This window comes from Mus musculus, chromosome 16, assembly GCF_000001635.26.
Source record: "Mus musculus strain C57BL/6J chromosome 16, GRCm38.p6 C57BL/6J".
Classification (NCBI taxonomy): Eukaryota; Metazoa; Chordata; class Mammalia; order Rodentia; family Muridae; genus Mus; species Mus musculus.
Window position 1 is genome coordinate 14,106,824 of NC_000082.6, and position 13,829 is coordinate 14,120,652.

The 13,829-nt window shown below is 43.8% G+C and overlaps 1 protein-coding gene across 3 annotated transcripts in view; it reads right to left on the reverse strand.

Moving 5' to 3' along the window:
* Nucleotides 1-2,342: 2,342 nt before the first annotated feature.
* Marf1 (meiosis regulator and mRNA stability 1) overlaps nt 2,343-13,829 on the reverse strand; it is a 50,113-nt gene continuing 38,626 nt past the window's right edge. Inside the window, exons 22-27 of one of the 3 annotated variants that reach the window (NM_001081154.2) lie at nt 13,401-13,631; nt 10,460-10,672; nt 9,167-9,227; nt 8,902-9,018; nt 7,360-7,530; nt 2,343-4,948 (exon numbers count right to left, since the gene is read on the reverse strand). In NM_001081154.2, the coding sequence (NP_001074623.1) occupies nt 4,707-4,948; nt 7,360-7,530; nt 8,902-9,018; nt 9,167-9,227; nt 10,460-10,672; nt 13,401-13,631 (1,035 nt within the window). In that variant the 3' untranslated portion in view covers nt 2,343-4,706. Of the gene's footprint in view, nt 4,949-7,359; nt 7,531-8,311; nt 8,379-8,901; nt 9,019-9,166; nt 9,228-10,459; nt 10,673-13,400; nt 13,632-13,829 lie in introns of those variants that run through there. The other 2 variants (XM_006522018.3, XM_006522019.2) reach the window with 2 other exon arrangements.

The window sequence follows — 13,829 nt, forward strand, 5'->3', positions numbered from 1 at the left end:
CCCTTGAGTGAACCCAGGTCTCTCTGTATTCATTTCTCCATACCTCCAGTATCCAGCCTGAAAGACACAGGCACAAGGAGACTAGGGGGAGCTTAGAGTCAAGTATGTGATACATGAACCTGCCACCAGCAAACCAGCATGCAGGAAACTAGAAACAGGAAGGCTGCTGAGCTGTACTATGGTTCTAACAGAGTGGGTGCTGCTCTCAAGAGGTAAGCAGGAGGGATGCTGTAGGGGACCACAAATAATAGCACTCTGTAAGCCAAGGCCATGCCATGTGCTTTCCCAAGATTCCTGTACCTCCCCAGGGCTGGATCCATGATGATCTCTGAGCCGTAGCATCTGCTAGCATAGGATTTGCCACATCTCTAGGTTCCCATCCTTTGTGTGATAGGACACACAATTCAGACTCCTCTTCTCCCTATACACCAGGATCCAAAGCTGCGTAGGGTCTCAGGACATAAGGCAAATTTTCCAGCATATATATGCGGGAGGAAGTGAGTTTCTACCATTGGAAGAGACTGATCCACGAATTAGATGTTCTTTCTCCAACAGTCCCACCACCCTCTGTATCCCTACTACCCCACCAATTTCCTTCCTGCTCAACTAAAACACTCTAGGTCAGCGGTTCTCAACCTTCCTAATGCTACAAACCCTTCAATACAGTTACTCACGTTATGGTGACCCCCAACCACAAAATTATTTTGTTGCTACTTCATAACTGTCTACTTGGCTGGCTTATACTTTCAGAAGTTCAGTCCATTATCACAGCAGTAAGTATGGAGCAGGCAGGCAGACATGGTGTTGGGGGAGTCAAGAGTTCTATATCTACACTGAAAGGAAGCCAAGAGCAGACTATGTATCCTGTGGCTAGGAGGAGGTCTACACTCATAGTGACACACTTCCTCCACACCTAATAGTTCCACTCCCTGGGCCAAGCATATTTAAACACAACTGTAATTGTGTTCATTATGAATTGCCAGATATGTAAGATATTTGATATATAACCCCTAAAGGGGTTGCAACTCACAGGTTAATTGATAACCGCTGCTCTAGGTCCCTTCACACTTCAACAAAACTCAAATCTCCCTCTCATATTGAGAACTTCCAAGGGCAGTCAGTCAGCTTCAGACCCCACCTGCTTCCACACAGAAGGCTCTTTAGGGAAGGGTGCAGCCTTTTCCCCGCCTTCCTCCTTATGGACCATATGTCTATGTAATGTTTGGGGTATCATGAACAATTGTTTTCTGTAGTCCTGCTGTGGAATTAAAAGGTGTAGAGGCTGTGGGAATGTGGAAGGAGACCTCACACTCTATAGAGTTCAGATTTTCTCAGAAAGAAATCACAGGAATGAGAAGCTGGGAAGGAGTCACATACACACATACACACGCACACATGCAGGCCAGAGATCAACATTGGGTGTCTTACTACTCTCCACCTTAGTTCTGGGGCCAGGGTCCTTACCTATAGCTAGGCTGACTGGCCGACCTGCTAACTCTGACGATGTGCTTGTTGCCCCCAGCACCAGGATTACAGGCCTGGCTACCCTGCTTAGCACTTTAGGTGTGTGCTGGAAATCCACTGGGATCTCATGGTTGTGCAGTCAGCACCTGACCCACTGAGCCATCTTTCCAAGCTCTTCAACATTTTGTGCAAAACTCTGCTATGGTAAAAGGAGTTTTGAAGGCACTGTCCAATGGTCATTGGAAGTGCATAACACTGATTTTCCCACATCTTACACCAAGAAGCAACTTGTCTTGTTCTTCCCAAGGGGTAGAGATTGGGGTGGAGTGGGGACTCCATAGCTCAAGCTATATAGGCAGTCCTTCCTTCCCAGACTTGCTAATGGGAAAGCAAGCTTATCAAGGAGCAGAAACCAGACACATATACAGTGCATGTGTTTCATAGGGAGACCTAGGATTCAACCCAGCTCTAACTGGCAGCTTCTCTTCCACTTGAGGAACAGGTTGCAGGGCTGGAAAAATCCAAGTTGTATTCATATGGCACCAACAGTGCAGTCTCCTGTTTCAGCCCTCAGCATCCCTTAAATGCTTTAAATGAAGTAAGCTTACCTCACTCACTGGCCTACAATTTTCTATGTTGCTGACAAGACTTTCCAGTCCTCTTGCCTCCACCTCCAGAGTGCTGAAATGACAGATGATTTATATGGTGCCAGGAACTGAACCCAGGGCTTTGTGAGTGCCATGCAAGCACTCTTCCAACTGAGCTACCCACAACTCCAGCTTAAATGCATAATATTTCTGGAGAGATGAAAAGCCAAGGTCACCCAAAATGAGCTGACTAGACTGGTTTATAATCCCACCCACAAACAAAAGCACTCATTACAGATGATTGCTCATAAAGTTTATTGACAACTGTTTGGTCCCAACACACAAACAGCACTTGAACCTCCCCGCCCCCTCCACCCCCCAAAAATGTTCAAACAAAGTAGACAGTTAAGAAAAACTTGTCCCCCAAGCCTCATCAAAAGCAAACAGTATAAGATGGGAAGATGGAAAGGGGATTCTGGTGATAACTTTTGTCTTTTCAACAGATAAATTTAATCTGGTACATCCTTCCACGCAGAAAAAGTGTCTCATCATCTCCACGTGCATACATCATAGCATCATTATCTAAGCCTCTGGATGATGAAATAGTGATTGGACTGGCCACTGTGGGCACACCACACTCAGCGTGCTTCCAATCAAGTCTTCACATCTTTAAATAGTAAGGGTTAGTCACACACACTCCAAACATATGGGCAACTCCAGCAAATGGCAAACACATACCCGTTCACTGTACACAACTATTCTTTGCTGCCCATAGAACCTGACCTTTGAGATGACTCCAAGTAACTTTAGTGGCATCTAGTGTTTTCAAATCCATAATCCCTCTATGCTTGCAAACCTGAAGTCTGAGCAGGCAGGCTTAGCCATAGGATATCTGCAAATAAGGCAACTCACACTCTCAACACCAACTCTATTATACGGCTTAAAAGCCTTAAAGAAATTGCACATGTGCCATTTTGCTTCCTATGCACTAAAATCGCAGAGGAAGTGCCATGAGGCCTTAAAGAGGAAGTGCTATCAGGCCTCAGAAAGAAGTGCTTCCAGGCCTGCACAGAAAGTACCTTCAGGCTTGCACAGAAAGAGTGGCAAGCCTGCACAACATTTCCAGTGCAGCTCATCCGGGGCAGGTCATATTACTAAGAACTGGGAATCAATGGCTTCATTTAAAAGATTTTGGCAAAAAAAAAAAAAAAAAAAAAAAAAAAAAAAAAAAAAAATCAACTTGTAAAAAAAAAATCTCTCTACAGCCTTTAATTTTGTGACATTTTTATCAAAATGCTGGCTATGAAATCAGAATCCATTTTCTGGCTTTCTAGAAAAAAATTATAAACATTTCCCACCAAAGAAGTCATCTAACTAGTGGAAGACTGTGTGCCAACAGTTTCTTTCTGCTCATGAATGGATTTGCCTTTTTCGCCCAACAGATACAATCCATTGTAAATGTCAGGTCTCTCTAACACGGGTGAGAGGCCACTCATAAGTGGATACCTCAGGCACCCAGAGAGAAGGCCATTCCACAAGGCAGTGCCCACAAAGGCTGGCTTTTCTCAAATGCCAACATCAGACACCACAAAAAAACAAAACAAAAACCCAAACGCGCTTCCAATAGTGAGAAGTGACAGAAAAGACCACACACTATTGAGAGACGTCCAGATGAACTAACATGGACACACATCTTCACATGGAGAGCTTCCCAGATTTACAGCCAACTTTTAAATCGCAAGAACAAGGATAGGCTGATCAAACTTGGCCTTCACATTACAGATAGAACTCTGGTCTCTTCTTAGTGGCAATAGTATCTAACCCACGCCTCTTGAAGCACTTCAGCTGATTTACAATTTATACATTTAATGCATAGTTTAAAAAAATCAGACTCTTACCATTGCCACCTCTCAACACACAATGTGTCATTTAAACCCTGACTTTAAATACATGACATCGAGGCCATCTCCTCTCCTTAACCTTATCCTTATCAAACTGGGACAGACAGAGAAGGGAAGCATGAAATAACTTTCTAGAAAGCTCTTAAATGGAATCCCCAAATGCAAATGTTTAAAAAAATGGGATGAAGCTACACTGGTTAACCAGACATAGTTACATAAAAAACAAGGCACACCAACAAGTCACCTAGAAGCCAGGAACTTTCCTGTCAGCCTAAAAATGGCTCTCCTGCCACTCACTCATTCCCCAGTGTGTGACCCACAGGCTCATGGGCATGCTTGGCTTCTCGAACAACCACAAATCCATTTGCTTAAACAAATGATGGAGATTGCTCAATGGGACTCAAGCCACTTCCTGCTGAGTGATCTCTGCGAATTTCTTCCCAACCACCACAATTCACAACAGTCTAGAAAAATTTGGTGAAATATTACAGATTCCTTAATGGAAGAGTTCTTTCAAATAAGTGGGAGAAATAAAGGAAGAACATGTTTATCTAAAAGTTTAAAAATAAAACAAAAACAAAAACAAACAAACAAAAAACAACAACAACAACAAAAACCCAACCATTTCCCTAGGTGCCATTAATGAAAGTGGCTTCTGGGGTCAAGATATAAAATGAGGTTTTTAAGCCCATTTTTGTGTGTAGAGTCAGACAGTTTTCCCCCATCCTAATTTAATTCCATGTTCAAATGGGAGTTAAAGCTTGGTTACAGGTGCAAAAGAAAAGTTGGCTGCCAATTTGACTCTATTTTTGGGCTGCTTTTTGGCTGGGCTTTCCACTGCATCCTTGCTGAAAAGTGGCCTGGGGGCTTCTGAGGAGGGGCCAGGAGGAGCAGGAGAAGCTGCTGGGCTGCTGGGTGAGGAGTCACAGGACAGGTTTCCCTTTTGCACTGGTAGTGGAACTTCTGATTTTTCTTCTTGGTTTAAAACTAAAACTCCTAGAAAGACAGAAACATAAATAGATTTAGTTCTAGGGCTCATAAGAAGTACTGGTTTTCAGTTCATCTGTATTTAAAAAACAAAAACAAGCTTACAAAACCACACGAGAGCCAGGGGTGGTGGCTTGTAAGCCCAGCTCTCAGGAAGCCCAGACAGGATCACTACAGTGCCAGGCCGGCCTGGGCTACAACGTCAAGACAACACCTCAACACAAACAAAAACAAAAACAAAAATAAAACAGCACCTAGGGGGCGGAGGCGGAGGCGGTTAGATCTCTGTGAGTTTAAGGCCAGCCTGGTCAACAGAGCAAGTTCCAGGACAGTCGGGGCTGTTATTCAGAGAAACCTTGTCTAGAAAAAAAACAAAACTCCAAACCCAAACAACCAAAGCACCAAAGGTCACACTTAAACCACAGTTAGGTATTGGCTACATGGTGAATATTGTATGTCACATAAATAAAATATTTTTAAATGACACATCACTTTTCTTTAGATTGCAAATTTTTAGACATCACAGTGGCTCCCTCTAACGGGAGCTTTTCTTCCTCAGGCTCTGCTCCTTCATCCCTCTGTCTGGTGACTAAGACTCACCAACTTCCTGTGACTGTTCTGAGGCAGCAGAGAGAAGGACCTTAGTGCTCGCTAGTGAGTGCCTGCCCATTCTTCTTACAGAGGCCACATGCTTGCCATGGTGTTGACATCAGAGACAGACAAGGAAAGAGCCACTTGGAATCATGGCTACTTTAGAAGGTCAGCTGTTTTCTTCAGTTTAGATTTCATGTAGCCCACATGTGTTTGAGAAAGACAGACTTCTGTGTCTTAGATGACTTCTATGTGTAGCAAGAAACCCCTACAGGCCAAGTAATAGTGACAGAGGGATGACACTGCCCCAGCTTCTCCTGAGATGGGCAGGAACCTGTGCTCCGCAAACTCTTGTTCTTCTCTGTCACAAGCATTTGGAAGAGCTCCTGTGTATGTGTGCATAAAGGCCAACACCCCATGAAGAAGCAACTCTCCACCTCCACCATCCCCAACCCCTCATTTCACAGTGAGCCTACGTTCTTATTGGCTCTTTCCCTGTAATAAGCAGCTTCAAACTCTCCTGGCCCTATCTGGGACCAGCAGTGTCAAATACTGCCTTACAAAGACTACGGAGAGTGGAAGCGAGCCAACAGTAGAGAAGGAAGTATAGGCAGAAAAGGGAAGAGTCAGATTCAAGTGACAAAAGGGGAAAGTAAAGGCTTTCCACAGAGCATCTGGGACTCCTCAAAGATAGAGTGACAAACAGTCAAAAGGCTTTAGTCACTTAACCTGTAGAGCAGAGGTGGTGGCCCATCAGCCCCAGCACCTGATACAGGGGTAAGAAACTGAATGGACTTCACCTCAGGCTAACACTAAGTTAGGAAGTTAAGAGACCAGCATTTAATTCCAGCACTCAGGAGGCAGAGGCATAAGTATCTCTGTGAGTCAAGAGACCAGCATAATCTACAAAGCAAGTTTTAGTCTAGCCAAAGCTACAGTGAGATCCTGTCTTAAAACAACCACCACCACCAAAGAGGTCACTTTTCTTGTTTTTTTAGGTCACAGGAATCTGGGACCTCAAGCCATAAGAACCTTGCTCAGACTAGCTTCGTAAAGCCAGAATCCACTGGGACCTAAGTAAATGTTGTGTAGCAGGGGACAGGTGTTGCCTAAGGAGCAGCTGAACCTCAGACGTGGTAGGAAGGCCAGAAGTTCAGAGGACCTGGGACAGGACTCATTACTCAAGGGCTCCTCCACAACCCAGTAACATTGGCCCCTTAACTTTAGATTATACCTGTGGGGAGCCGCCCTCACATTCGCCGTTGCAAGATGGCGCTGACATCCTGTGTTCTAAGTGGTAAACAAATAATCTGCGCATGTGCCAAGGGTAGTTTTCCACCCCATGTGCTCTGCCTTCCCCGTGACGACAACTCGGCCGATGGGCTGCAGCCAATCAGGGAGTAATACGTCCTAGGCGGAGAATAATTCTCCTTAAAAAGGGACGGGGTTTCGCCACTCTCTCTCTTGCTTTTGCTCTTGCACTCTTGCGCTCTTGCGCTCTGGCTCCTAAAGATGTAAGCAATAGAGCTCTTGCTCTCTTGCACTCTTGCTCCTGAAGATGTAAGCAATAAAGTTTTGCCGCAGAAGATTCCGGTTTGTTGCGTTCTTCCTGGCCGGTCGCAAGAACGCGGGTAAGATATACCAGGTTTGTAAATCCTATTAGCAGACACTCCAACAAGGGCGGGCAGAGGCTGAATAGTCGGCACAGGTACTTTTACACCTGAAACAGTATTGCTTTTTCCTGTGTTCATCAGGCACCTCCTACACTGGCATCGTGAGTCATCTGTTAGACCCACAGACAAGTGTCCACCATATAGGCTGCAACCTACCCAAAGGCTCTTGAGGGTGTTCCTCAAACTGAATGAGATCAGCGGGCTTCAGGATGACAGGATCTGGTCTTAGCTGAGGGGATGGCAGGCATGAAGGAACAGGAGCACAGAGCAGGTCAACGGGGGAGCTGCTGGCCAGGTGCAGAAGCTCCTGCTCCATCTGGCTGGGTCCTGCAGAGAGGGAGGAGACAGACAGCTATAGTCAGACAGGCACAGAGGTCTGCCTGAGGCTTTCCTCAGCCTCCGAAGTCAGCATCAAGTAATCAAGCAGCGCATGCTCTTTCTCTCCCATAGTCATTCATTCATTCATTCATTCATTCATATATATATATATGTGTGTGTATGTATATCATATATCATATTAATATATATACATAAACAAAAACAACCAAACACGTACGCCACTATCAGAAAGAAGACTCATGGCAAACAATAAACCAAAGCCAACAGTCTGCTGAAGATTTTTGTTCTTTAGAACAGTGGACTCTGAAGAGGCCCAAAAAGGAAAAGGGCCATTGGAGGAGACACAAAATTACAGAAGGTTGGGGACAGTGGAAGGAGGCAGCTAGGGTAAGAAGCCTCAGCAATGTCAGATGCTGGAAACATTAACTTTTCTCTTAGAGCAGGAACAGTAATCCTTCTAGCTACTTGTGATGTTATAAGAGCATCCCTCTTAATGGGATCTTCATACACACGGTGAAATCCAAGTCTACAGAATTCTGGAGTTGGTCCATGACTTGGTTACCCAGACAAGTATATTTGCACCACTATATATTAATGTGCCATGTTCAGGTCCTGAGCCATTTCTTCCTAAGGTCTGTATGCTGTGCTATATCCTTTCCAAATCTAGTCCAAGCAAGAACCCTGATGACCCAACTCAGCATAGTCCACCCACTCACTCTGACCAATCATTAGCAAAATTTCATTCGACTATCAGCACAAATTCACCTACCCTTTCATCTACTTCCGTCTACCCTTCCTGGTACTCTATACCAAATGGGGTTGGGTTCTCTTTCCTTCTATTATCACAGTTTTAAACAGTCATTTTGGCAAGCATTAAAAAACAAAAACAAAAACAAAACACCTGAATTGGGATATTCTTTAAGGAACTTACACAGACAATCATTCAATACTAGCACATGTAGACCTGTTGTTAACTACAAACCAAACTGCACTGGGAAAAAAGTGAATATTTAGGTCTAGAGAAATGGCTCATGAAGTTAAGAGCATTTGTTGCTCTTGTAGAGGACTTGAATTTGGCTCCCAGCACCCACATAGTGGCTCACAACCTTCCATTAACTACCATTCCAGGAGACCCAATGCCCTCTTCCCATCTCCTCAGCAACAAATGCACACATGGTGCATACACATACATGCAGGCAAAACAGTCATATATATAAATAAGATACATCTAAAATTTTAATGCATATTTAACTTTAATGAAATTGCCCACTGTCCTTTTCCTCCACATGTTCCACCCCAAACACCCTCTGAACTTGAAGGCTTTGTCTACTTCCTTCATCTTCCTCTAGTACCCAGTACCTGTTCGGAGCTGGAGTTCTGAGGCTAGATGGGATTCTGGCACCGCCAGGATCTGCCTGCTCACTGCAGGCTGGTCTTCATGATTGACAGAGAAAAGGTCAAATGAGCTTAGGCGGTCTAGAAGACAAGCGTGCCCATCAGAGAGAAAGGTCAGTGAGAGAATCACAAGAGGGGAGGGGAGGGGAGGGGAGGGGAGGGGAGGGGAGGGGAGGGGAGGGGAGGGGAGGGGAGGGGAGGGGAGGGGAGGGGAGGGGAGCTTACTTACTTTTCATGTCATTTTTTAACACTACAATTCTCTTATGACCATGTCCTTTTATCCAGACCACCTGCACACAAGACATACTCCTGGTTAAGCAGTGGAGAAAGAGAGGAAAGTACCCTAACATTCATGAGAGTGAGGACTCTTGTACCTGCTTCTCACATACCAGGGTCAGAACTCAACAAATGCCAAGAGCTTGCCTATGCTTTCTTTAGCTCCTAAAGCAACACTCCACTCCTTGAGCCAGGTCAGGGTGTAAGTAGGCCTAGGCTCCCAGGCATTCTTCCACTATTTCACCAGAGGCTGAGCACCTTCTGTTTCAAATGCTCGGACTCAAGAGGGTCTTGGATTTGGGAATATCTGCCTATACATAGTGAGGTACCTTGGGGGTCTAGGAGCACTTAAACTAGAAATCCAACTATATCTCATAAACATTGTATACACATAGCCTGAAGGCACTTTAAGTGAAAAGTGTTCTGACTGCAATCCATCACAGGAGGTCAGATATGGGCTGCCCAGTTTAGTTATCACGTTGCCTTCAGAAGGTTTTAGAATACTTTGGGTTTTAGAGTTTGTTTTAACTCAGCTCAACTCCTTTGCCAATACCTTCTGGAGCCTGGGCAGCAGTCAGGATCCTGCATAGCTTCTTTCCCCACTCCACTTCCCCTCAGCTCTTCTGTGGACAGCTGTAATGCTTTCCAAAGGTAAAGCTGGGCTCCTCCGACTCCTCCACAGTACAGGGAAGCTCATGCCTGGAGGAGCAAGGGCCTTGGAAGAACTCCCACTCTAGGCTCTAGCACTTGCACTTTTCACTTTTATTTTTCTGCAGCAATCTCCCAGAACAGTTTCATTGCCTCTCACAGCTGCTGGCTATTCTTCATCGTGCATGTCACATCACCTACCACGACAGCCTATGCCTTTCTGCTATACAGTAGCTCACAGACACCTGTGATACTGCCCCTCCAAGACTGCTATGCTCAGGAAGTGGGCCTTGCCTGGGCCATTCTCTATATCCACTGAGCACAGGGGTCACAGTTACGCAGTTCTGGCTACATTACACTCAGGGCATCTGCTTAGGTGTCCTGTCTGGTTAGGTGACCACTGACCACATTCCTACAAGGAAGGCCTGAAACTAACTTACTTGGCACACAGGAATAAAGGTTTATAAAAGTCACTGAGAAACACTAAAATCATTTATCTTATCTGGCAGCACTCGGGTGACACCTTACATCTCTGATCAGGAATCAGCAATGGCTTTTCAGGAAGACAACTTTCCCAGAAGCTGAGGAAAACACCTACCTGTGGGATGGCTCCCAGTAATTCCTCCACACTACTGTAGCCATAAGTTTTGGGCTGTAGTGTTTCTCCAACATATTTGTTATAGGCCATGGAAAATTCATGAAGAAAAATCTGCTGGTAGTGATAGGTATGAAGCAAAGACCTCACATTCTTTGCAAACAAGTACAGGCTTGTGAGCTTCACATACTCTTCTGCCTTATCGTTCGTACAAACCTGGCCCAGAAGAAAGGAAGATTAGGAACTTCCTGAGACTGGCCCTGTCTGCTTTGAAGTGAGGGCCTCCTGCCAAGAACACTCAAAGGCCCCAAATCACCTTGGCTTCTAAAAGCACTCTAAAAGGGGCTCATAGACTGGTCTCCCAGAGCCCTAGGAGAGGCTCATGTCAAGGCTCAACAACCCAGGCAATTTTGATTTCTCTGCAGGTGTAATACTGTTGAAGCTTGAAGAAACAAAAGTAGGGAACTTGTAATCCCAATGCAAGCAGACAGGAAAGGTGAGGGAAGCCAGATAGACACACACAGTGACTGTGGGTACTAGACCTCATCAGAGGTTATGTGAGACAGAAAATAGTGGTCATCCTTGCAAACACATACACAAATCCCCTATGTCTTTTGGTACCCAGCTTTTGAAACTGCATGTGAGGACCGCAAAAAAACTGGCAGTATAAAAATGTTTCTGAGGGCTAGAGATATGGCTCAGTAGTTAAGAGCACTAGCTGCTCTTCCAGAGTTCCAGAGTTCAATTCCCAGCAACCACATGGTGGCTTATAACTACCTATAAGGGATCTGAGGTCTTCTTCTGTCATGCAGGCATACATGCAGATAGAGCACTCACATGCATAAATAAATAAATCTTTAAAATAATGTTTCTGAATCCCAACCATCAAAAAACGACTTCAAGAGCCAAACTGATAATGAATCCAAGGTGTTTGCAGCAGCACTTCTCCACGGGGCATCACACACTCGGTGCCACACATGCTGTCATCCATGCAACTCCAACAAGTGCTGCCTAAATGATTTGCAGTTGAGGTATGCTATTAATAGCTGTGTTTTTCTGCTCATAGCAGTTTTCTGCTATTATTCAACTTTGAAAACAGTGAAGATGCTTTAGATCCTATATCTTCAGGATCTAGCTAAGATTCTTTTACATGAAAACAAACAAGAACATCCATCTCAATATGCAAAACACGATACCAGTTTGTAAATGGTAAAACTGCATGCATACCAATCAGTCATTTAAAAACAAATGTTCTCAAAACAAAACAAAACAAAACAAATGTTCTTATCATTTATCATCAAGTATTTGCTTTGTACACCTGCTTTACAGCGTTCTATCACGATGCTCAGAACTTGCATTTGGTAGGATGTAATTAACAGTTTTAAAGTGTCAGACTTGGGGCTGGGGTAAAGTTCGGCATAATTTAGAATATCATTTAGAAATCAAGAAGGACTTGATTTCTTTCAATTATTGACCTAGCACATGGTCACAAGATGACAGTTTAATCATTTATTCTCTACATGGCCAAATTTTATCTGCTGACATCTTCTGTAGATTCATTTTCTTTTAAGAGAGTATTATTTTATTCTTTTTTTTTTTTTCTAGACAGGGTTTCTCTGTTTAGCCCTGGCTGTCCTGGAACTCACTCTGTAGACCAGGCTAGCCTCGAATTCAGAAATCCACCTGCCTCTGCCTCCCAAGTGCTGGGATTAAAGGCGTACGCCACCACGCCCAGTTTAAGAGAGTATTATTAAGATTAAAATAAAAATAGGTGATGTGATAGGGCTTAGCTCAGTGAGTGGCAAGATGCTTGCTTGGCATGCATGAGGCCTGGGGTTTGAGTCCCAGCACAACAAACCAACAAAAGCAATTAAAAAAAAAAGTAAATTATACACATTGCTTTTCATGTTCTAAAGTGTTTTGTTTGGTTTTTATTAAAGCTGAAGTTGGGGCTGGAGGGCTGGTTCAGCAGCAAGAATAATTCCAGCTCTTGCAGGGGATCTAGATTTGGTTTCCAACACCCACATGGCAGTTCAAAACCATCTGCATCTCCAGTTCCAGAGTACACAAAACCTTTCTCCAACCTGCACAGGAACCAGTTATATGTACAATGTGCAAACAAACAAAACACTTATACACATAAAATTTAAAAAAAATCTTCATCTTTAAAAAGCCGCAGTTAACTATTTTTTCAGGATTAATGGAAATTTAACATTTTTTACATTGTGTGTGCATGTGTGTGTATATATATATATATATATATATATATATATATATATATATAAATATATATATATATATATATAAAACTTCAAATGCCTCAGCAAGTGTATAAAGTCCAGCCACTCCTGGAAATTGACCTCCACACACTTGCTACCATGTACTCGAACACACCACCACCGCAACCACCACCACCACTTAAAGAAAAGGGGGATAGAGAGATATAGCTCAGCAGGTTAAGAATACTTGCTGCTCTTGAAAAGAACACAGGTTCAATTCCCAGCACCTAAATGGTGGTGAACCACCATTAGTAACATAACTCCAGTTTCCTGAGCTCCAAAGCCTCCTTCTCAGTTCTGTGGGTACCAGGCATAATTTGATGCATATATATAAATGCAAATAAAACACTCATACACATAAAGTAAAATATCTAAGAGTAAGTAATAATACAATTTTTTTTTTTTTTTAAAAAAGGGAGACCATGAATTTGACAGAGATAGAGGAAGGGGTTGAGGGGAGGAAATGAAAGAAATGAAAGGGAGAAATATGATATTTTAATTCCAAAAGATAAAAACATTACTAAGAGAAAGAAAGAAAAATGTCCAGCCAGTCTTAAGACCTCTAGTACCCTTCCAGCTCTACATATACTATGGTAGACCTCACAGAACTCCAGGCTGAGACACTTCCGATAATGATGGGTCTGAAGACCCACTCACACACATACCTCTACTAAGTACGGCAGACTCTTCAGTAGCTCAGTCAGGGTCATGAATCCATATTCACAGGGGTTGAGAGGAGTGCTGTGAGTGGTTTCATAATGTCTCCTGAGCTCATCAACAGGAAGATAAGCATCCCCTTCCCAAGACATCAACAAGACCAGCAACTGAGCAGTGAGAGACCGCAGAGACTTCCTATTGATCAGCTGGATCTGTTTACCAGACTCCATATCAGCAACCTACAGAAAGGAGAATGCAAACCCAAACCCAATTCAGATCATCCATTCTAGCTACTGGGACCAACAGAGGCCCTTACACACAAGCGGCAGTGGGCTTCTTTGTGATAGCAGACAACACTTGGAATGAGACTGGAGCAGAAATTGTTTTTACCCTCCTTACAGTCCAAACTCCACCTACTCATCTCGAAGACATTTGGA